We start from the raw sequence: 24,806 nt of genomic DNA, 5'->3' as shown, positions 1-24,806 counted from the left end.
TGTATTATTGATTTATCTTTACAATTTTTTACACTGTTTTTCTCTAAACTTTTCAACAGACCTCCAGCTAAGCAATTTTCACATGTTACAATTGTGACCAGAAATAAAAAGAAAAAAAGGCCTACTCTCACTACTTTTTAATGGTTTTGTTTTTTTTAAGAAAATCTGGCAGTTTGTTTCATTGGGTTTGAATGTGGTAAATGCACGGCGATGTCACATCAATGGTCTTGTTAGTTACGTTTTATTCCCACTCGTGCTAAATTTGCTGTTTCTAGACAAGAGGGTCTCCCGAACAAGTAACGTGTAGTGTCCCACAGATGCCAGAGGTGGCAGTATTTCTCACCTTGCAAATGAAATAAAAGCCAAACTCCACCAACCACGGAAATCCGGTTACCGCCATTTTAGAGTGATATTATCCGCACGGCGTGTTACTTTCGACTCTCCCGAATGGTTCGTTATTTTTTCTCTGAATCTCGCTAAAAAACGTTTGTTTTGCGCATAACCTACTGCAGTAGAGTTAGTGATTCAAGATGAGCTACGGCAGACCTCCGCCCGACGTCGAGGGCATGACATCTTTAAAAGTCGACAATCTGACTTACCGCACGTCCCCTGAAACGCTGCGGCGGGTTTTCGAGAAGTACGGCCGGGTCGGAGACGTCTACATCCCGAGGGACCGGTACACGAAAGAAAGCCGTGGGTTCGCCTTTGTTCGTTTCCATGATAAACGGGACGCCGAGGACGCAATGGACGCCATGGACGGCGCGCTTCTGGACGGGCGCGAGCTGCGCGTGCAAATGGCGCGATACGGGCGCCCGCCAGATTCGCACTACAGCCGCCGTGGAGCCGCGCCGAGGAGGTACGGTGGACATGGACGGAGAAGCCGCAGGTATGTCTTTTAATATTCGATCTCCTATTTTAATACCCCCATTTTAATTTGCTGTACAATCAATCATTTGTTCGAAGTTCAAATTTGAGGCCCTTAGGCCTCAAGGTATTGAAAACAACACGTGTTATAATCCTTGTAATGCTTATAGGTACTAGTTGTTTTATAACTTTTTATTTATTTTTTACATGCTGGTTATGTTTGATTTAGTTGTTCATTTATTTACTGTCAGTATCGTTGCGTCGTAACTATGGCGTAGTACCAAATAATTGCTCAACTCATTTGTGAGCGATCCGATTCGCGAAAGATTGGTTCTTGTGAGCCGAATCTTTTCAGTGAATCGATTGTTAGCATAAGCATTTCTAGGGGTTTTATTACAACAAACTCGTCTTTTAATACTACTCAACAAAAAGTTGCCTGGGACCACGCGATAATACAACATTTAAACAACTTTTAAAGTTATTTTAAATTAACTATTTGAAAACTGATTCATGGAAACGATTCGAACTCGTATTAATATTTTTGTATGGTAATTGTACTCGAATGACTGGTTTTGGCAACGACCTAAACCTTAATATTTGTTTACATACTAGTTTGTAATCCAATTTAAATGTTTATGGCCTACTGGTCTGTTACTAGGGGAGGTTTTTAATGGTCACTTGCAGTGATTAAACTTTGTGTAAATAATACATCTTTATTAACTTATACATTTGGTGTTTGTTTTTAGCCGTAGTCCTCGGCGCAGGAGGCACAGCAAGTCCAGGAGCAGGAGCCGTTCCCGTTCCCGTAGCAGATCTCGCTACAGCCGATCCAGGTCAAGGTCCTACTCCCGTTCCAGGTCTCGGTCTCGTTCCCGCTCCAAAACCCGCACACCACGCAGAAGCAAGTCCAAATCTGCTTCCAGGTCCCGCTCAAGGTCTAAGTCCAAGTCTCGCTCCAGGAGTCCTACTCCGAGATCAAACAAAGGATCCAAATCAAGATCCCGATCAAGAAGCAGACCCAAGTCTCCAGAGGATGCCGGAGCCCCCGCTGAATCGTGAAATGTAGGTGAGTCTAATGCTTTGTATACAAGTAATTATTTTATTGCAACTAGGGGAATTTTTACAGTCATCCAATATTTCTAATTACAAGTGCATCTTTTAGTTCTTTTTTGTAAATGATACTTAATAGTCCTAAACTTGACTGATTTGAGCAGACCCCCAAATAACTCATGCCTGAAGTGGGGAAAGTAAAGGCATGCATTTTAATAACTTAAAATGGCTGCTTTAAAATAAGAGAAAGATATACTGTTTCTCGCCCCTCTCTACTTTCCTCTTTCATCAAGTCCTTCAAGACATCTGCCAATGCATTAGAACGGTAGATGCATTATCTTAATGGAGGTGTCCGGATTTACCCAAGTTTAGTCTGATTAGATGCTGTTATTCACAGCATCTGTCTGGTATCTCTGAATCTGCATGACTTTTAAAAGGTTTATTTTTTTAATACGCACACTTAACCTCACATGGATATTTGATTTGGAGCTGTCGTGGGTACAATGCCGTAAGTATGTGTTTGTTTTGAAACGTGTACCAGCCAAATTCCATTGATTTCATCTAAATGTGGAATTCTTTCCTCCAAGCTGCTGATTCCAGTTTGCAAAAGAGGAGTTTGGGGCAGTTTGAGAGCAGTTAGTGTGTGATCCGACCATTGGCTGCCTGCTGCTGATTGGCGGTTGCTATGGAGCAGGTCGGTCTCATTGAGTGTTGAGGTGGTGTTGAGGTACGTCTGCAGGACAATGGACAGACCTTTCCATCATCCTTGTCACAAACTCATGTCTATCGTGGCATAGGCAAAAGTGGGATGGATACGGGTGTGTTCTCAAAGCCAGTTCATGCTGTCAGGCTGCTGGGTGTCTGAGAGGCCTAATTAACTTATTTGGTCATTTAATACTATTCTAACTGGCAGTAAATGGGATGTACTTCAGCTTGCCAACACTTAAAATGGCTTTGAGAAGTTCATATTTCACCCTCAGGTTTGTTGGATCTTTTTCCCTTCAGGTTTCTTGCAGAACAAATATCAGGTACACAAGGTTTCTTGCAGAACAAAAAAACAGGTCTATAGATTCATGTAATTATGGCTAGTTATTTGTGTGGAAAGTGCCTGTTTGTTCTGTGTAGCTGACCAAAGTCGAGCATTGCGTAATATGCAATGCTTCGTTTTATGGCGACATTGTAGAACCTCCTCTGCTTTAATGCTCTTTGAAACTAACTTTATTATTCTTTTCTTCTAGATGATGTCAACTGGTTGACTCTTCGAGGATCGCATCGAACAGATGTCCGTCTGAGGATACCCAAATTATCCATATATCAGACCGAAAGGTTATTGTAATTTGGTCTAAATCTTTTAAATGACTTGTTTCTGTTGCCCACAATTGTTTTGTATCATACATTTGAATTCCATGTGATATTAAATGGTCTTTATGCCTAAATGGGGCTACTAGTTGAAATCATTTCTCTTCAGTTTTGGTAGTTTTTTTTTCTTTTACTTCGTTATTGAAACTCCCAGACAATAAAGTAAGTTCATTTTAATCAGGTTTTTGTTCTTAATAAACATTAATGGACAATTTTGGATGTTGTGCATATTTCTTTGACTCTAAACGACTGTGTACAGACTGTAATTTGGCCTCTTAAGAAATCATACTATGTAAAACCATGACATATTTGCAAACCACGCATATGTTATGGTTTAAATGGGAAATTTCACAACATGATTCTAATATTCTCTCTTGTGTATTTTCTATGCACTAGGCGCAGTTGCGTAGCAGTTGAGTTTTGCTGGTTAGCTGTTAAGGTGGCGTGTTGCGGTGCAGAGTGCTTGGCTGTTTCCAGTATTCTCCTGATTGCTCCTGTAACACCTTGATTTTACTGATTTTGTTTAAATTTGGCTGCAGCGTTTTTTCTTTTTGCAGAAAGATCCTGTGCAAGTCCTTTTGTGAAAACCCATTAAGGCAGATACCTAAGCTTATTTTACATCTCCGGAAGAGTTCTATAATTTGTGACATGCTCAATTGGTCATAATATGTGAATGGTAATAAAGGTTTTCTTTCTTTGAGCATGACTGCATTTTTGTGCATAGCTTATTCTTTACTTGTCTGTTTGGTGTAAATGAGCAAATGAAACCCTCCATAACTAAAAAATAAATTGTGCTGATACAAAAAGTATTGGTATACTCCTGTGATCTTATTATTCATGGTTTCAGACCAGATGGCTTTTGGCAAAACTTAAAATCAGAAATGTAAATAATACATTTAAATGTTTACTTAGATGTGTGCATATAAACGTCAGCTTATTGTCTTTGAAAAGGTTTGATAGTTAACCAGTCAAATGAAATTAGTTGTGTGCTAATAAAGTTTATTAAAGTCCACTTCTTTTATAGGTTATATACAATTAGATTTTATTGCAAACAATTCATCTGTGTATCTTTCATCATTAAGTGGTTTAACCACTAAATGTTTTAATGCCTTCAGACTTGTGGACACATGCAGTAGATGTCGTAAGACCACAAGTGCACATGAAGTGTGCCATTTGGGGACAAGGCCTTAGTCTGCTTAAACTCCACCCCTGGCCTGCATTACGCTCATCTTCCTCTAATTTTGGGTGCAACGCCCACATTTTAAAATCCACTCAACAACTGATGCATAGAATCAAGTCCCAGCCTGCATTTTTCTTTTTCAATAATCTGTTAGGTTTCATCAACTTTCTCATTATGTACATGAATCACAAAAGTGGCTTTATTGCATGGATAATCACCCAAAAAAATAATTTTTATTTGGATCACTTATGACCAGACCTGTTCTAAAACACTTACATTAAACCTATATGCTGCTGTTATGCCTTTATGCCTAATTAATTAACTAATTGCACGTTACACAACTGTGGACTGTTTATATATTTTTTTCATGAATTGAAAATTAGTTTTCTCCACTAAAACTTCTTTCATATTGTACCACTATCTCCTGAGAATCCATTCTAAGCTGCACGCATCTTTTCATTGATCCAGTCAATGAATTTGGTGACACGGGCATAGACACCTGGCCTGTTCTTCTTGCCACAGCTGTCACCCCAACTCACCACACCATAGATGTAATGAGTCTCATCCTTCTCACAAACAAGGGGTCCACCAGAATCACCCTATAAAAAGTAAGAGAAAAAGTTACTACATACTGTGCCATGAGTTTGCTCATTCATTTTAAATGATCAGACTTTGTGTTTAATGTGTAAATTTCATTAAAAGACTAGAAACAAATTTGGGACTGGGACACACCTGACAAGAGTCAATCTTTCCTTGCATATATCCAGCACACATCATGGAATCATCCAGTCTGTTCCCATAGACATTACGAGACATACAGCGTCTCTGAGAGATCAGGAGAACTTTGGCGTCCAGCAGCTGAGGAGAGACAGCATACTCTGGAAAAAATGGTAATAGATGAGACAGTATAGTCTCGGTAGTCTTGGTATTGTGAATGTCTAGAGTGAAAATTTAATCCAGACAGACCTTTCTCAGTGGTTCCATAGCCTGATATGGTGCACAGTGTTTCATCAGGGAATGAATCAGTGGGGAGACATGCTGCCTTAACAGAGCTGGTCTCATTGGCGCACCGTCCATTTATTGCCTTTAGTTGCAGCAGGGCTGGTAAAGATGAGAAACAAAAACACCGTAAAGTGGACATAATTGGTTAAAATAAAAAGTGTCAATACTACTACAGCAGTGTTCTCAACTCTGGCCCTCGAGGTCCACTTTCCTGCAGATTTTTGCTCCAACCCTAATCAAACACACATGAACAATCTTATCAAAGTCTTCAGGATTACTACTGTATCCCAAAACTTCGGAAACTGACTTGTTGCCTTGCTGCCCTATCAGGCAATGACATTACAGGCAGCGTTTGCACATGAAAGTACCTCACGGAATTGAAGGTAGGCTACCTCACGAAACCGAGACTTCGGAGACAGAGTAACGGTTTAATGATCTACCGCAAAATAGCGCATGCTTTGGTGATAAAGAAGTGAATATTCACTTAGTACATTAGTAATTTCTCGCTAGAAATTACATTAAAAGTGGACAACATTGGTCAAAAATGTACATTTACACACAAACCGCAACATTCAGATTCAATTTGAATTTTTTAGCTGATCTGTCACAAAATGGAAAGCACTGAATTGTGGGATATCAAAGGCAGCGAAGGATACATCAATGCTGCCATCAAATATCGATCAGATGAAGATATCTCACGAGACAGGAAGTGAAGCTAACATTGGATTCGGATGTGCCTCTAAAGTGACAGACTATAGTGCCTGCTTATAAGAAACAGAACATCATCGTGTGTTGGTGTGGACCCTAATATAGTTATTGTTATCTTTATAGTTATTCTTGATGTGAAAGGGACTTTGTTTAAAATTCATCTGTACATGTTTAATTTTTTTTTAATAATGATCTTCTAATGAAACGTCAGACTTCTCTCTGGTGACATGCTAGAATTCTCCATTTATTAATCCAGTGGTTCTCAACCAGGAAGCCAGGGCCACTAATGGGCTTCAACAAACTTCCACAACGGCCTCAAGATGACTTAAAATTATTTAAAATAAGAAAAAAAAATCATTAAAATAAGCATAAATAACAAAAAAATCAAGATATTTCATAATATTCTGTTATTTTGATAATGACTATCACTAGCTCTAAAATATTTTATTGGGAATAAATTGTGTGGGGGCCTTCAAATATTGTTGTGGACAATACATAAGTTGTATCGCACAAAAGCGATTCAACCCGTTATTAAAACAGGTTGCATGTTGTGTTTAATCCAAATCAATAATATTGACACAGCAAATAAGAAATTTAAAATGGGATTTATGAATGTACAATCCATAAACTCGAAAACTTGAATACACAGGATTATTTCCTAATGAAAGTTGATTGGTTTTCTTTTACCATAAGGTAGAGATAGATAGATAGATAGATAGATAGATAGATAGATAGATAGATAGATAGATAGATAGATAGATAGATAGATAGATAGATAGATAGATAGATAGATAGATAGATAGATAGATAGATAGATTTACTTAAAGAGTGAAACACTGACCTATATCATTATAAAGGGCTTCAGGAGTCTCTGTATAGTTCTCATGAACAATGATTTTCTCCACCTCCAGAAACTGTTTTGCAGGGTCATTTTTCTCCAGGTTCACACCACCCATCTCCAACCTTACCTCCTTGTTCTCATCACTGCCAAAATCATGCAAACCATGCAAACATAGTTTATCAAAGTGATATTTGTTGCATATGACCTTTAAAAAGCTAAACTAAAGTGAAAAGTGAACCTTAGCAATCACTATCAATAATATTCAAGGAATATAATTTACCATATCTATTCATGAAGTCATAATGAGAGCATAGACCTAATGCAACAACAACCCCAGATGTCCAACTTACATACAGTGAGCAGCAGTTAGGACCCAGCAGGAGTCGATAAGGGTTCCTCCACAATCGTGGCTGAAGGTCGCATTAGAGCCCTTGGGCCGGACCTGAAATGAGACCTGCCAGGGATGCGCTTCAGGCAGGGACTTCCTCCCACCAAATATCCTTGGGGATATCCTATTAGTCTGAGTCTTTCCACAGTCAGAAAATTCCAGTTTTGCAGGGGTTGTGGAGGGTTTTACTGGTTCTGTGAGAGTTTGATATATAAGTATTGTGGTACAGTTAACAGACTGCTTGAGCAGGTAGAAGAATGTGTCTGTGTTTGCAATAATATAAGAGAGAGAACGTAGAAAGAAAATCTGTGCCTGGTTCAGAACAAGGCTTGACATTACAGTAATCCCACCGGAGTTTGCCCTTCTCTTTCACAAAGCACCACGGTTCCCGGTCTCCATCCGGATTTCTTAAGTGACAAAGATAATGCTTAAGACGACATGTGATATCAAAGTTCATTGGGAGATTTACTAGGAATTCCCTGAATTCTTACCGGCAGTAAGTGTGGGCTCCAATGCTATCATTGCCTTCAAAGTCCTTGAAGGGAATAAGATAGTAGTTCCAGGGTAAACATTCCAATCCTTCCACTGTCTCACTGACAAAACCTCTGTATGATTCCCCATTCCCTTCATAGCAATCATTTGGACCTGAATACAAAATGACATATGACATCTGCATTACTACACCTAGCTGACAGGGTTATGTAACGTAACAAATAGATTTGGCATAAAATATCCACCTTATTTTTCAATGCAGAAGTAAGCTATTTTTTGCGAGACTTCTGATTCATTTGCTGCTATAGATAATTAAGAACAACAAAGTGCAATAAACAGAAAACATGTGCTACAAACCAGTGTGTTTATGATTGTGATAATAGATTAAAGGGGTGGTATAATGCCCCCTTTTTCAATATGTAAAATAAGTCTGTTGTCCCTAGAGTGTGTATGTGAAGCTTTAGCTCAAAATACCCCACAGATAATTGTCCCTTTTTGAGGGTCAGTAAAAACACGTCGTTTTGTGTGTCCCTTTAAATGCAAATGCAAACAGAGGGCGGAGCTTCAACAGCTCCTGTGTGTTAGCAGCTCCGATTACCTCACGCAGACACCCACTAAAATGTCAGAAACTGTTCTGCCTTTTATGTTTAAACTGGAGTCGGACAATGATGGAGAGACTCAAGAAGAAGTTACAAGATGTAGAACGCAACAGTACGTTTCTGAATAGTTAGTTGATGAATTTATGTTGCTGATGTGGAGTTAGTGCTCTACTAGAACTACTCTTTCTCTTCTCAACATGGACTGCATGTTCCCGGGTGTGGGGTTTATGTAAATTTTACGGTTAGTGATGTCACTAACCCGGGAGGAATGTCGTGTAGCTCCTACCAGTCGTTTATTGTCCTTAAAAAACGATTTCTTTAAAAGCAAATATTTTCCTTTGCTTTGAACTTTGAGCGTTGTAACTTTGTTTATGCTCAAACCGCAACATTACACACAAACTAAAGTTAAAAAAGTGAAATCATAATCAACCACCCCTTTAAAATAATGATAACAAGTACAAGTTTGCAATATAAAGCAGTTAGCAGTTTTTTGCACAGGTAAAATTACTGGAAGCAAATGATAGTGGAATCCAGACACATTCAGGTTACAAATGGCCACGCCTGCTATTGCTTTAAAAATAAGGTGGATAACATTTAAAAAAAAAAAAAAAGATTTAGCAACAGTCTATTACCAACTTGGCAGAAAGTCCCACTGTAATCTTCAGGACACTTGCATGTAAAACTGGCTCTCGTACGACCTTTAACACACCTTCCGCCATTCAGGCATGGACTCGGGTCACACGCATAGGCTAATATTGCAAACATAATAAGCATTAAAAGCAATTAATAAGACAAACTGAATTACAATTTCAGGTGGACAGAAAATAAGTAGCAATTCACTACAATCCGACTTCATAAAAACCATGTGAATTCATTCAGAAAAAAAGTTTCTGCTGAAAGAAACACTTTGAAAGTAATTTGTTTTACAGAGAGCTCACCTTTCTTGCAATTAGAGCCCAGATAGGGGGGCCAGCACCTGCATTCATAAAACGGGGATTCTTGAGTCCTGACACAATCACCATGACCACACTTCACTTTCTTACACACGTGCCTCTCTGGAAGATCCCAACATAAAGATTCAAAAACGATACACACTCTTACTGTTTATTATTATTGTTATTATATTTTTGGGTGTAGTATATGAAGAGCTCACCATTCTGACAATTTTTGCCGATGTAAGGCTTTGGACAGATGCATTTATATCTGTCATTCTTTAGGATCTCACATACTCCGTTGTTCTGGCAAGGATTTGGATCACACACTTCTACAGAACATGAACATGATCAGCGTTCATATGTTTGTGAGCACCAAACTGAATACGTTTAATACATTTGCATTGTCTACTTAGGTGTGTTCTTGCCTGGTTCATCAAATAAGGAAAAAATCCAATCAATGCTGTCATTAAGTTCAGCTGAAGATATTGATATTTCCTCTGTGTCATTAGCATAGTAATCATATATTTCTGTCAAGGGGACGAGAGAGAAATAACAATGACGTGAGTATGCCAACAACCTTGAAACGGAGACCAGACAATATAATATTTCTCACCATCAACGAGTTCGGAAGCTATCGTTAAAAAGTCATCTAATAGACCCTGAAAAAGTCAGACAGCAGTGTAATATCACCTATTAAACATACAAGTTGAAATATTTCAAAGTATTTTCTTATGGTTACATACCGGCGCTGCTTGAACTGGTAAAGTGAGGCCAGACAGGCCTAGAAGCAGAATCACTGGAAACATGATTCCAGGAGTAACAGATGCACAATCCACTAACGCAAAGTCACTCTTATTTAAGGGGAGTATTTTTGTTGACTTGAATGTGGATGATCCCTGGACCCTTTTCTCTGCCTATACTGTCTAGCAATCATTACCTAACAGCATTGATTTCCTGTGTTACTGTCAGTGAACCACAGATATGCAATAAAACACTATTCTGGTTTAATTTAATGTCTAATATGAACTGATGCCAAAGCTACATGACAAGTCCCTGGTATCCCCGCCACAATTTATCTGCTGATTTTTGTTGGAAATTTGCAGTGTACAGGAATTAAACTAAAAGGAAATTCACTAAACTGTATTGTTCAGTCAATAAATTCTTGTCAGTGAAGCAATTCAATAAATTAATAAAGTATACCAGTATCAAATATTACTTAACATTTTATTCATGGCTTTATGAACCCTCCAAACCTTTGCCTCAAAAAAAAGAAAAAAAAAGAAAACATCTTGAAAAGATATTGTGTGTAGTATTTGTACATTGATTAACAGTTTATTAATGAATTCCCCATCTTTCTTAGCCTGGTAATACCAGACTCTGCTACTTCACTTTTCTTCGTAGAAAGAGTCTGGAAGGGCATAGTTGAAAAGTGTTTTCTTTCTCGCGGGGGGGGGGGGGGGGGGGGGGGGGGGGGGGGGGGGGGGGGCGCTTGTCTGAAGTTTAAAATCATTGGTTACCCGTAAGCCAATCACATAACGTTTGGTTATGGCGTGTGTTATGCGCATGCTCAGCCGCATCTAACTTCCACTGTAAACGCATGTATGATGCAAAAACTAAACCATCGAGCGAAATACCGGAGTGAACATGGCTGTGAACGACTTTTGCAGATTATGTGAAGTAAATCTACGCATCCACCACGGTACAATCAGCGTCTACGTCACGGCTCTCAGCCCGCCCTCTGTTCGTTGATTGGCCGGCCGTCTGAAGGCCGGTGGAAAACTGAAAGATAGGTTGCTATCTCAGACTGACTACAGGAGCGAAATGAAATTAGCGGAAGTAGGAAGTCTGACGTAGTCAGGCTACATCTTTCTATTATGCCAAGCAAAAAAAGAGGTTTCATATAAAATTTTCCATCGAATTTACCCAGTTAAGTCACTTGTGGTACAGCGTTTTAAAGTGAACATTGAAGATATTTGTGCTTTTTGTAAAATTACCCCTGAGACTATTAAGCATTTATTTTGGGAGTGTCCCAAGACCCAAATGTTTTGGAAGGAACTTAGTAATTACTTGCAAAGTAAAGTTAGGATTCTTGTTAACTTTGAAGAGGTTGATGTTATGTTAAGATGTTTTTCATTTGAGGGTGATAAAAATCTTTTGTTTATATTTGATTTAATTGTTATAATTTCCCGTTACTATATTCATAAGGTCAAATGGAATGGAAAGATACCAAATTTTGAACATTTTAAAATTGATGTTAAGATATATTTAGAAACTATATCCAAAAGTAAAAACCTGAAAGCTATGAAAACTACACAGCTGTTTGACAAGTACAAGCTTTTTTTGTAAAAAGCCTTTCTTTTTTTTAAATTTATTTATTCTCTACCCCTGACATGTATGGTTATGTGTACTCTTGTATGTAATATGTTTTGTTATTATTGTAATAAAAAAAAAAAAAAAAAATATTATGCCAAGCAAAATGTCTAGCGTCACCTTAAATGCCATGCGAATTAAAGATTGATTTCAATCCATCAGGTCAGGTTCCCGGCAGAGTTTACTCTTGATAAGACTGACGTGAAATGCCTTTGCTGCAGTTTTAGACAACAACGGACTGCAGTGAAAGAAGAATTAAAATGTATTGTGTTATCGAAATATAGTGTCTATAATTAGCTTTTGATAATCTAATCAATGGATATACAAACCCAAATGAATGAAATCTGGAAAATGTAAAGCATGTTGGATGCTTCTTGTACAGCTTAGATGACTTTTATATTTATTCACACACATGTTGGGCTTTCATGTTTTATGGGGAATTTTACATAGACATGATTTTTATACTGTACAAATATACTTTTTGACATTTTCAAAAAACATCACTTAGATTTATTAAGCTTTATTTAATTTATTAAGATTTATTTAAGCTGTTTTCCTACACGGACGCACACGCACTTACTACTATTATAGTTTTTTTTTTAAACTATTATTTTTTATTTTTTATTATATATTTTATTATAACTATTTATTTTTTATTATATATTTTATTTTTTATACTATTTTATTATATACTGTAGTTTCTATTCATTTTTATTTCAGTATTAATTTGAGTGATTTTAGTACATTAAGTTAAACGAAATAAAAACTAGTTTTTCTAAGGTTTCATAATATTAACACGTTTGTAAGGGTGCAACTGAAATGTGATCATTTAAAATCATTTTCATTGACATTGTGCTAAAATAGTTTTCATTTTCCAAGCATTCCAAACACATCCGTGCATTTGTACTCTATAGAACTAAGACGTGACACTCAAACCATTGTTTTTCAACTGATTTTTATTTAAAAGAGGAGAAACAGATCAGTTGACACTGGAGTGCAGAAGTTCATTCTCAGTATATACAGCATGAGAGATAAATATTCAGAGATCATCCATTGGTGCATCACATCAAATGAGCTCACTGGTGCCTTGAACTCACTCACAACTGCTCAAAACATGTCAGTATTAACTTGTAAATGCATTCAAGTGCAAGTGGCAAAGTTAAAAATGCTATCAAAAAGTAAAAAAAAAACACTGTACCATAAAAAAAAAAAGTGTCTCTTGCATTTCATTCATATTTTCAGGAATATGATATGGTCACCAGTGGTAATATTGTTCTCATCTGGGAGCCACAACAAGGAGTAAATTAAAACACTTCACATAAATTGTTTTGTTCGCATTCATTAATACCCAACAGAATCGTTTTTTCTCTCTTCTAGGTGCACTGTGATTGTCAGATGATGGGAGGCGACTTCTCAAAACACACCACACACTCAAACAAATGCATTTTTACTGGCAAACAAACACACACTAAGTCAGTCAGTCAGTCAGTCACTATCATGCCAGTTCTGAAATATAAATCCCATCATTCTACTTCTAGTGTGAATCACACATGCCCAATGCAAATCCTCCACTCCACTCCTACACATCAAATGAGATCTATGCTCTCAACGGAGCACGTAAGCGCTAACACTATAAATGGAATATCTGAGAACAGCAGGACATGTCAGACCATTGAATTCGACATCAAACTGTTTCTCAGAAGAAAAAAAAATTCACTCCATTATTTCAAATTCCACATGCACCATGCTCTAAGAGCACTAGGAGGCGCTCAGGAGTTACATTCATTTGTGGACTACATTGAATGAAATCAATATGGAGGGTGTTTTTTTCCCCATCAGTAGCAATGAGCAGTTCACCACGTCAGTGCATCTCCTCTATGATTAAGGCACAATAATGTCCTTTTGTAGTGTTTTCCCCTATAATGGGTTGGCCTGTAGTGGCCTGGGAGATTTCCCTTCAACAAATGTGCAGCTCATGTGTACTCAGATTTGCGAATGTAGTTGGATGGGACGTAACCCCTCCGTCCTCCTGCCTCCCCCAGCCACCACTCCTGGTTGCCATTCATGTCCTGGAACTCAAGGATTCGGACCCGCTGATTGGCTGAAATGCTGAGCTCATTTGCACACCGTGCACTGAAGGAGTAAAGAGCGTAATATATCTGAAAATAAATATGAAGAAACAAATACATGTAAAACCTGTACATTCAATAGTTTTTTTATTTTTTTAAATAATTTTATGATTAATTATAATTATTTTATAATGTATATACAAATCTGTTGATGAACATCGAATGTATTTAAAGAGCTAAAGAAGGTTTTAAAGTCAACATGAAATGAAAATTTAACCTATTAATATGAGGAACCATAGATGCAGTTTAATTTTACATTTAATTATATTTATTACATTTAATTATTAAAATATAACATTTTTAATTACCATGAAGTAAAATGATTAATTAGTACACAATATTTTGGAAGATCAAATGGTGTAATGACGTAGTGAAGATTTATTGTTAAGTAATACAGTTTATGCAGGTAATATGGTTTAATATTCTCACTATTAACTTACTATTAACTAACAACGACTTTTGCCTCAAACTCCTAATTACTGCTTATTAATAGTTAGTAAGGTAGTTGTTAAGTTTAGGTATTGGGAATGTAGAATATGGTCATGCAGAATAAGGCTTTAATATGGGCTTTATAAGTACTAATAAACCGCTAATATCCTAGTAATAAGGATGCTAATAAACAACTGGTTAATAGTGACAATTGGACCCTAAACTAAAGTGTTACCATCATTTAATTTATTCAACTTGTATACTGTCGTTCAACAAGTTATATTATGGGTTGTTGTAAATGTCATTTTATGTTTACTTGAAAGTAAGCAATCACTGAACTCTGGAGTGATTAATTCGTGTTTATGATATGACATACCTGGTGTCCATCAATCTCAGGTTCAGGCTCTGGATCTACATTCTCCTCAGGAGGGAACTGTGGCCTTCTCTGCTGTACCGAAGAGTCTCCATTTTGTCTTTGCAGTGAGCCACGTGAGTCGTGATACCTCGAAGATGATTCATACCTGGAGTTCTTAATGGAGGAACAAGAATCTAGCTCAGGGAAATCTGGGGGTTCACTGTGATTGGTTGGAGTGCTTTGACCAGAGTCTAAATAGTCTCTGTGATTGGTGGGATTTCGGTATGAAGGCTCTGAGGGGTCCCTGTTATTTTGACAGGCTGTCTCTGACGGCTCTTTGTGATTGGGCGAGTTTCTGAAGGTGGGGTCAAGGGAATCCCTCTGGTTGATTGAAGAAGCCTCTCTGTTTTTCCTTGGGGTGGTCTCCTGATTAGGGCGAGTGTTTGATTGGTGTGGAGGCACCGCCGTTGAGAAGCTGACAGTCGAAGTCTCCTGGTTGAAAGTCAGAGTGCTGTTACTATTCTGCCGTGAGAACATGGGAGAAGAGCCACCGTAGCCCGACTCGTTTGATGATTGGCTCTCAATGGAAACATCCGAATGACTCCTGCGTGGATTGTAGTGCTTTAAGAATGAGCTATATACAAAGCCCTTCGTAACTAAAGAAAAACAGAAAAAGGGGTGTTCAAGCCAAACGCATTTTAGGAAATGCAGACACGTGAATCATACACAGATCTTTTGATACAAACCTCCATTGTCTATAAGCCAGCGGTTCTGGCTGCCCATGGGGTCTTGCTGTTTGATGACACCCACTATGTCTCCCTCCAGTACGGACACATCCAGGTCCTGTGCTGCGTTAAAATTTCTTTCAGCCTGGTAGAGTTGCTCTGGCCCGTATCTTGCCAGAAGCGCCGCTCGGTGCTCATCCGTCTGTAGCACGTAGTTTGGCTGCAATGTCAGACAGAAAAAGAGGAAAAGAAAGAGAGAAGTATGAATAATAGACAGAATACTGCCTGATTAATGTCTTTCTTCATAGCGGTTGGCTGTGCTGCTGAAAAACATAAGTTTTAAACCAGCCTAAGCTAGGTTTAAACAGACTGATCCGCTGCAAAGCGCCGAAAACATCTCAAAAAGGGGCTAACCAGTCAAGTCTGATCAGCTAATCACCTTGGTTAAGGCTGTTATTAATCTTGAACATTTAAGATTAACTCTTTCCCCCTGGGGAATTACTAAAAATGCTTGCAGTGGCTGGCAACTTTGTATATAAAAAACAAAAACAAAAAAGCACTGGCAGGGAAAGATAAAGGAAGACATTTAAAACTAATTAACTTTGTTGCTAAGAAACAGTGTTATTTTAGAATGATTTATATTATATTATAGTGTTTATTAATATTTTGAATTATTTTGTACTCATTTTGTACTTACAACTTTCAAGCTGTGGTAATTGTTTGCAGTTTAGTAAATTTAATACTTCGACTATTTCAGTTAGTTGCCAAGGCAACATTTCAAGATTAAATTACGTTTAAGTTTTGTTAAGTTTAAGTATTTCATCTAATATTAATATTCTATTTTAGCTTTACCGGTATTTAAATTACCGAAAAGGATTTTTAATAGTTGGTTAATTTGCCGTATCTGTTTTAGATCAGGCTGCATTAGGGAAACTCACAGGGCCTTGTTGCTTCTTGGAGCTCTGCTTCTCCAGAGTCTTCTTCTCAAAAGGCTTGCGTAGAGTAGTGGGAAGATTATCGGGAAAGAAACTGAAGCTCTGAAGTAAATCCAAAACTCGTGTGTGCTCTTCTTGGAACAAGGACACCAGATTTCCTTCTGTTCCACTCAAGCCAGATAGCTATAGGGATGCAAACCATAACAATAAGTTTAAAAGAATTAAGAAGGCTGAAAACATTCCAGGATCATCAATTATGAATGATGTAGATTATGATGAAACAATGTCCTCACCTGCAGCAGTGGTGTGAGTTCTCCCAGTGTGAGTGAAACGAAATCTCTCTGGACTTGGGCGAAGCCCCTCACACAGCTGGTGAACAGATCTTCGGCTGCGTGGTGAAACTTGGGCAGCTCATCCAGCAGCTGGGCGTTCAAGGCTTCGTAGTTATTCCTCGCTGCCTGTAGCTCCTCCTGCACACGCTTGTCCTTCAGCCTCTCTGCGCGCTCCTTACAGTTGTCGTAGTCCAGCAGCTTGTCTCTACGTTTCTGGATCAGTTTGTGGGGACCGGCGAACATATTGAGCAGCTGGGTAAGGGGAGTGATGACTAGGTCTTCTGTCCTCTCCTTCTGCTCAAAGACAGACACAAATGCAGACTCGATTAAAAGAATCAAGATATAGTTCAACATAATATTATGACGTGCTTCATTTAAATCAATGTCTAATAGGGGGAAACAAATATTTGAACTAACTAAAAGAAAACTAGATGGGGAGTTTTATGCTAGTTTTGTTATCCGTGAAGCATAAATCTTGTTTCTAGAACAAAAAAAACTAACATTAAGTAATATTAGTTAATAGTAAGTATTAGTGACCATTAAAAATGAATGACTGCTGCTTTATCAGTTTTTACTACTAAATGTAATGTGAAGTCATTTTGGTACTCACAAACTCTGTGAACTGTTTGTCGCTGATGCATCGATGTGCTCTTTGGAAACGTTCAGGATCCATTTGCGGTTGCCGCTCTGTGTAGATGTCACAGAAACTGATGGCTGCCAGCACCTTTACTGAGGCTGACTCCTATTGGATTTGAAAAAGTCAGGCAAAATTACTTTATATAATGAATTGTGAAGTAAATTTGACCACCATGCAAAGCAAAAACTGACTAAATGAATGGAAACATATGGGATGCTTTAAGTTTATACCCTTATATGCTGCAGATAGAGGGAGATGTTCCTGATGAAGGATTTGATGAGTCTCTCCTGAAGTCTGAATCTTTTCTCTGCGTCATCAAAAGCTTCATCTTTGATCTAAGAAGGAATGAAATGCAGTTTTGGTTAACCCCAATTGTCAACCGATTCTCTCAGTCCAGTAATAGAGTCGTACTGTACCTGAGGTGAGATCCCAGTCAGGTGCTTTAAATGGCTGCTCACTCTGTTTGACTTCTTGATGATGGAGTGCATACTCAGCTTTGAGATCTTGTCAATGAGCCTGTCTTCATCGACTTTGCGGTACTTTACCACTATAGACAACAGATGGTGCTGTTGAGTTATGCCAGATAACAGACAACATATCCCATAGACAGAATGATAGAGCAATAAACAAATAGAACAGATAGAAATATGACAGACAGACAGATAGATAGATAAAATGACAGAGAAAGTTAGACAGAATAAATGATAGAATGACAGACAGACAGAACATAAAACGTCAGACTGATAGACAGAATAAATGATAGAATGACAGACAGAATGAAAGATAGATAGATAGAAAGAATGACAGACAGATAGAATGATAGATAGGTAGAACGATAGATAGAACGATAGATAGAAGAATAGATAGATAGATAGATAGATAGATAGATAGATAGATAGATAGATAGATAGATAGAACAGAGAAAGATAGATAGATAGACAGAAAGATAGAATGAAAGATAGATAGATGAATAGATAGATAGATAGATAGATAGATAGATAGAACAGAGACAGACAGACATAGAGATAGATAAAACAACAAAAACAGAATAAATGATAGAATGACAGACAGACAGACAGACAGACAGACAGAACGTTCGTACATATGATAGATAGATAGATAGATAGATAGATAGATAGATAGATAGATAGATAGATAGATAGATAGATAGATAGATAGATAGATAGATAGATAGATAGAATGACAGATAGAATGACAGATAGATAGATCAGAGACAGATAGACAGATAGATAGATAGATAGATAGAATGACAGACAGATAGAATGAAAGATAGATAGATGAATAGATAGATAGAACAGAGACAGACAGACAGAGATAGATAAAACAACAGACAGAATAAATGATAGAATGACAGACAGACAGAACGTTCGTACATACGATAGATAGTTAGATAGATAGATAGATAGAACGATAGATAGATAGATAGATAGATAGATAGATAAAGACAAATATACCAAGATCCTTTCTCCTTTTGTATTCATTGATATTGACGTTGATCTCTTTAATTGACATCACTGCCTCTGCGAGCTGCTTCCTGTCGTGGTGTGACTCAGGAGTGGCGTTGAGCAGTTCCATCAGGAGCAGGGGGTAACGCATCACTCTCTGAACCGGCTTTATCAAGAAGGAACCTAGATTAATGTAGTTTGTCTTTCCCCTGTGACAGAACGAAAGGGGGAGAGAGGGAGATAAAGTGAAAAAGAGATTTATATGCTCATCTACGTAACATTCTTCATCCACCTCTGACAAAGACTGGGGTCACTGAACACACACATTGTTTTCATCCATCAATTATCCACTGGTTCACTGTCAACCACTTTAAAAAGGGTTGCAGGAGACACAGTAGGCTACTAAGACATTCTAACAAAGAGAGCACGCTTTCTAACTGATGGGATGAAAACAGGAGATCCAAATCCACAGATGAAGCATGATTTGGATGTTACGGAAAAATTATTTGGATTTAACATCATGAAGCAATAACAGTATTTTTAAATAGTTGAGCTGCAATAATTTTTCCTCCCCTTTGACAAATATCACCAGTTATATTTGTTTATTACTTATAGTACCACATCACGAGCTCAGAGATTGTGTTAATAACTGTTTCACATGCCACCAAAAAGCATTAAATTAATTGCAAGAAAAAAATAGTTTAAAATATGAATCAATTTTCCCACTGGGGTCATATTCTGACTCAAAAAGTCACTGTACTGCACAACCCTCTAATTTGTAATTCGTAGAGCTGGATAAAAATCTTTTTCCATTACCTAGCACTACTCATTTGTGCACATTTAAGTCAGAATATGACTCAGAATTGACAAGGAAATGACCACAAAGCACACAGCACACAAAGCATACAAGTCACCCTGGTCACACAATAGCACAAGGAGAAAAGGGTTACGCAGGTTAATAAATGTTCAGCATGCAGTCAGTCGCTTCACATGCAGTTGCGTTAAACTTACCACTCACGGTATATCCCTCTGTCAGGGGAGAGGAAGAACGAGAGAGGAGAGAAAGGGAACAAAACACAGTGTTGTTTTAAACCACCTCTATCTCTTGTTCGAAAGAAGCTAATGAGCTTATCATATATAATGCTCTTGTTTCTCACAGCTTATTTCTAAAATAAAAGTCAGGTTTTGCCATTATGCTGCAATGAACATGAATGCAGCAGGCAAAAGGGCAAGACAAATAAGAAACTGAGAAACTATTTGTGTGCTCGATTAATAAGCTGCTTGTTGCCGTGGCAACTCATGCCATGGGTGACCCTCTTCAGGAGAGCAGTAACCCTCTGTGGGGCCTCAACTGGCCCCATTCTGATCTCCCACTGAGAGCCAAAATCAAATATCAGTCAGAGTCTAGTGCACTCAAGTGTGGAAGATAAAAGTTATAAAAGACTCCAGACATTTTTCTTCAGGACCTTTTTATTTATTTCTCTTTTTTATGGCTAGATTCATTACAGTAACATCCTGCCAGAGAATCAAAATGCTAGCCAGTGGATTCAGAGTAATTTGGAATAAAGCTAAGCTGTAGTCTTGGCAAAGTGCACACGCATTTCACAAATGCCTTGATACTTGGGACAAACAACAATGTTCCCACTCCCTACTACAACATTTCTGGGATGTATTCACCAATAATCTGGTGAATATTTCCTTGTACTCTCTGTTTGATCTGGTAAAACACACAGCAAATAGCAAGAATAAACTTAACTCTGTACTAACAGGAAGTGGCCTAGCTTAAAAGACGTAGGTGGCAGGAAAGTCAAGAAATGCCATTGCCGCAGGCAAATTGTGTTTGAGTTCAAATAAAGCCTTTTAAATATATAAAGCTAAAAGAACAGGCTGGTAGCGATTGATGAAACGCAATGAAACCAACAAAGCGGTGAAACTAGGTGAGGCGCATTCCTCTCCCGCCATGCATTACTAATCCACAATAACAAAGATCTGAAAACTGAGAGACATAAAGCTTCTGTGTAATGCAAATAGACTATCGTGTGGGGTCAGTAAGGTTTTTCAATGTTTTCAAAAGAAGTCTCTTATGCTCACCAAGCCTGCATTAAAAATACTGTAAAAACAGTAACATTGTGAAATATTATTAAAAAATATATATATTTTGTAATTTATTTCTGTGATGGCAAAGCTGAATTTTCTGCATCATTACTCAAGTCTTCAGTCTCACATGACCCTTCAGAAATCATTCTTATATGCTGATTTGCTGATTATTATCAATGTTGAAAACAGTTGTGCTGCTCAATATTTTATGCTCAATTATATTATTCTGGATTCTTTGATGAAAAGAAAACTTTTAGATAGATAAAATAGATATATATTGTTGTAAATGTAAAAGTCTTTACTGACACTTTTGGCTGATTTATATCCTTGTTGAATAACAGTTTTAAATTCTTAAAAAAAAAAAAAAGGATTCCTACAGAGCCTAACTTTTGTACGATAGTGTACTTGCATATAAAATAAGGAACTTCCTATTTCTCTTACACCGAGTACTCAATGCGGCATCTCGCGCATTACTCAGGCTATAGCATAATCTGTCATAAAAATGTCAAAACCAGACAATGAGAGGGGCAATGATGTTTCCTGTTTTGGAATTCCACAGATGCCTTTAGTCATCCTATGTCTAATCAAATGAGTCCATTCAAAGTAGTAGTGAATAAAAACGGACTGGTTCCTCAAGATCCTGAGACACTGAGACATATCTCAATGATGACACAAGTAAGCCAGCACACCTAGTGGCATTTTCTTGATGCTGTATAACTATACAATTCCGTCAACACCACATGACAGACAATCCCAGATACCATTAAAACTGACAGATCATGTGTAACATTAAACGCACAATTAGTGTCCTACACAACTATTTCTCACACAGTTACACACTGTTAAAAAATCTTAACTAGCATTAACATGCTCAACCGGATCTGGACATGCGTTGGTAGTGGTAACCACACCATGCAATGAGCTGAAGGTATCTGATTCATGAAGAACAATGACTGTCCTTCAGTGAAAATTACCTGAGCTTCTCTAGACACTCCAACACGTGCTTCTGGATGTTCTCATCCTTCTCATAGGTCTCCAGTAAAGAGATGGCGTCGTCATGATTTTGGCAATAGATCTTGTAAACCTCCTCCAACTCACCTTTATAGTCCAGGAACACTTGACCTGGATGAACAAAAAAATTTATATGGTAAAATAGCAATATGGAAACTGATCTGAATCTATAATGTGAGTTCAGGGATTTTTTTTGCTCTAACCTGTTGAGTCAGTGTCCTGGAGGCTCTTGTAGAGTCGACGGGAAAGGTCAATAACAGAGTTGATGTTTCCAAAGAGACCATCAAAATCAATACTCTGGACCTACAAGATATGTGGATATTTAAGATTGAATGGTTCTCATTACATAAAATACACCATTCATGCTTTTGAGTGCTTGATCTTTACGGACCTGTTTCTTCTGCAAAGGAAGAATGATCTCCTTCACACACATCTGCAGATCCTTGATGTAGTCATGTTCTGTCTGCAGAAGCTCGTCTATGACCTTTAATCTTTTCTCCAGCATCCTTTGTTCGGGGTCTTCAGCGGTGGCCGCTGATGCCGGGGATGATTCCAGAGACTTTGGCTGGGAGGCAGTCAGGGTCATCTCTGATGAGAGAGAGACAGAGAGAATGTCCTTGTCAACCACAAAACAATTCTGGTCAATAATTATTATTTTTTAAGAGCTTTGTTTTGATAAAACAGTATGAAAAATGTATAAAACAACTTTATGGCTGCTGAAATCAAAATTCAGAAAATCAGCTACGACTACTAGGCGGAAATTATGTCAAATCATGAGCCTTTAAGTTTTAAAATGTGTCGACTAGACTTTAGATGATTCCTAAACCATAGATAGAATGACAGAACAATAGATTGAACAACAGAACGACAGATACATAGAACAATAGATAGATAGACAGACAGATATAGAGGAAAAAACTATTTGACTTACTTTGGTTTTGCCAGTACAGACATTATAAAAGATTTCACACCAGTCTGAATGGATTACACTCATTTATAAAACATGAGGAAAGAACACGGGACACATTAATTAAGCTGCCAGTAAGAATAGGAAAGGGAAGGCAGTTTGCCCTGCGTGTTGCCATTGGCCGTCCAGAGGATGACATGGCTTGGAGTTAGGTTTGACTGCTCTTTGATCCTTTCGGTCAGAACTGGCACTCAAATGGGTCTGGGGCATGAGAGTGTGGGAGGGAGATCTGCTCTCACGCATCGGTGCCTCCCCACAATGCTGCCTGAGATGGCGCTTTATAGAGGTACAATGGACTGTCAAAGCACGCAGTGAGACATGGACCCAGGGGGAAGCATCTGAGGTGGGGCCTGGGACTATGCATAAGACTGTAACAGCTACGATGACTTCAAGTAAAAAAAAAAATAAAAAAAATTTAAAAAGGAAGGATGGATGGATAAAAAAATATGGATGCATATGATAGTGTATATACTCGTGATACGGAATAGACAGATTAATTTAGTTAGTCTCTGGATTAAGACTTCTTAGCCATCTGATGTGGTGACTCACTCTGACATCACGCTACAATAAATCTTTAATGTTGCTGATTCGGGAAAGACTGATAAGAGATTTGAGCGCAACCCAAATGGCCTTGTAATTCCACTACACATTTGACCTCTGAAATGTCACATCATAATTACTGTCCATAAATGAAATCTTCAGAGCCTCTATTTCTTAGAAAAAGGGCAGTGATGACCACATACATCAAAGGGAACATGCCACCCCAATATCAAGATTAGTATGCACATTCAATGATTGATTCTTACATTTGGTCCCCACAATACAGAATTTACATTAGTTAGCAAGCATCCTTGGATGTGACCTGTTGTTTTTGCTAAACCACAAAACTATGACGACACTTACAACTAAATTTGACTGGACAAGTCAAAGTAATATCTAGTAAAATAAAATAAAATAAAAACTTATCAATAATATATTATTATTTAATATTACCTTAATATTATATAATGTTAATATAATGAAAGCATAAAGATGGATCATGCACAATACAAGCAGGGGCTTTAAACTGTTATTTTTATGAAATGAAAAATGATTAATAACTACTACTAATAATATCTCTCTATAGAACGAGGCCTCTGTATGGCCAAACTTGTTGATAACAAGCATGCACTATTCTATCCCTCTACAACACTGTACAACTAAATGAACAATAAATGAGGTCATTTATAGTTATTTTCCAAGTCTTTGTACAAAGCCCATCAACATGATGCACAGTGTGCGGCCCATACTAACCAAAAGTTTGGTCTGTACAGCATCATTCATCCATGTACTAATTGTTCTACTTTACATACATACACACATATTACTGCTACAATGCAACCTGTTGTGACCCACATCTAGTTAATAGGCTTTTTCATTGTTCTGAACAAAATAATCTTCAAAGAGCAAATTCTCTCACAATATGTTCATTCAGATGGACACAGAGTTTCAGCTCATACATGGGGCTTAACTATGTCAGCTCAGACAGTCTAAAACGAGAACATTTGGATCAAGGACTTATTTTTCAAATTCAAACCTCAATCAGTCATCGAAAAACACATGTTGATAGACAACTATTATGAATATTGTGGATTTATAGCATGGTTATTGGTTATATGGTTATTACCCTACAAGAGCAGGAAAGAACATTTTGTAAGTTTTAGGCTTTTAAAGGGAATAGGAGATGAGACTCTGATTGGTTTATAGCGCATTATGCCCAAAACACACCCATTACTCATTAAGAGAATAGAGAAAACCCTTTTAGACCATGCGCCGGGTGCGCCGACCATTCGCGCCGTCGTTAAACTAGCAAAAGTGGATTCGGACAAGCCCTAAGTGCACTTGTACTGTGCGCTTTAGACCATGCGCTTAGATCGTTAAAATAGGGCCCTTATT

At 37.8% G+C, this 24,806-nt stretch overlaps 3 protein-coding genes across 16 annotated transcripts in view; 1 reads left to right on the top strand and 2 right to left on the bottom strand.

Annotated features, from left to right (window-relative positions):
• The first annotated feature begins 380 nt into the window (after positions 1-380).
• Positions 381-3,973, top strand: srsf2a (serine and arginine rich splicing factor 2a). 10 transcript variants are annotated; one of them, XR_014630074.1, is made up of 4 exons: positions 385-886; positions 1,611-1,926; positions 3,153-3,240; positions 3,670-3,973. XR_014630074.1 is itself a non-coding variant. In XM_084433710.1 (3 exons), exons 1-2 carry the CDS (start codon positions 531-533, stop codon positions 1,921-1,923), a joined length of 669 nt encoding a protein of 222 aa, XP_084289836.1. In that variant the 5' UTR covers positions 381-530; the 3' UTR covers positions 1,924-1,926; positions 3,153-3,973. The 10 variants fall into 10 exon arrangements, 5 of the variants coding, with proteins under 5 accessions (XP_084289836.1, XP_084289835.1, XP_084289834.1 ...); XR_014630075.1 differs by having other exon boundaries at positions 2,502-3,240; XR_014630076.1 differs by having other exon boundaries at positions 1,611-1,930.
• Positions 3,974-4,286: 313 nt separating this feature from the next.
• Positions 4,287-10,305, bottom strand: habp2 (hyaluronan binding protein 2). The gene is made up of 13 exons (XM_084433705.1): positions 10,162-10,305; positions 10,032-10,077; positions 9,844-9,945; positions 9,637-9,747; positions 9,422-9,538; positions 9,116-9,232; positions 7,884-8,037; positions 7,705-7,799; positions 7,355-7,586; positions 7,005-7,147; positions 5,420-5,554; positions 5,186-5,331; positions 4,287-5,052 (listed from the first exon to the last, which is right to left on the bottom strand). Exons 1-13 carry the CDS (start codon positions 10,222-10,224, stop codon positions 4,891-4,893), a joined length of 1,623 nt encoding a protein of 540 aa, XP_084289831.1. The 5' UTR covers positions 10,225-10,305; the 3' UTR covers positions 4,287-4,890.
• A 2,429-nt stretch (positions 10,306-12,734) lies between these two features.
• dnmbp (dynamin binding protein) overlaps positions 12,735-24,806 on the bottom strand; it is a 52,839-nt gene continuing 40,767 nt past the window's right edge. For 3 of the 5 annotated variants that reach the window (XM_084434032.1, XM_084434033.1, XM_084434035.1), the window contains 13 exons: positions 22,296-22,492; positions 22,108-22,207; positions 21,868-22,015; positions 19,808-19,825; positions 18,806-19,005; positions 17,747-17,877; positions 17,561-17,665; positions 17,304-17,435; positions 16,655-16,987; positions 16,365-16,544; positions 15,448-15,646; positions 14,723-15,357; positions 12,735-13,947 (listed from right to left, as the gene is read on the bottom strand). In XM_084434032.1, coding sequence (XP_084290158.1) covers positions 13,762-13,947; positions 14,723-15,357; positions 15,448-15,646; positions 16,365-16,544; positions 16,655-16,987; positions 17,304-17,435; positions 17,561-17,665; positions 17,747-17,877; positions 18,806-19,005; positions 19,808-19,825; positions 21,868-22,015; positions 22,108-22,207; positions 22,296-22,492 — 2,564 coding nt within the window. In that variant the 3' untranslated portion in view covers positions 12,735-13,761. The remainder of the gene's footprint in view (positions 13,948-14,722; positions 15,358-15,447; positions 15,647-16,364; positions 16,545-16,654; positions 16,988-17,303; positions 17,436-17,560; positions 17,666-17,746; positions 17,878-18,805; positions 19,006-19,807; positions 19,826-21,867; positions 22,016-22,107; positions 22,208-22,295; positions 22,493-24,806) is intronic. The other 2 variants (XM_084434034.1, XM_084434036.1) reach the window with 1 other exon arrangement.

Source organism: Rutilus rutilus (genome assembly GCF_951802725.1).
Source record: "Rutilus rutilus genome assembly, chromosome: 16".
In the NCBI taxonomy this organism is placed as follows: Eukaryota; Metazoa; Chordata; class Actinopteri; order Cypriniformes; family Leuciscidae; genus Rutilus; species Rutilus rutilus.
Note: the sequence above shows the minus strand (reverse complement) of the source record. Positions and strands in the feature narration are given on the sequence as shown.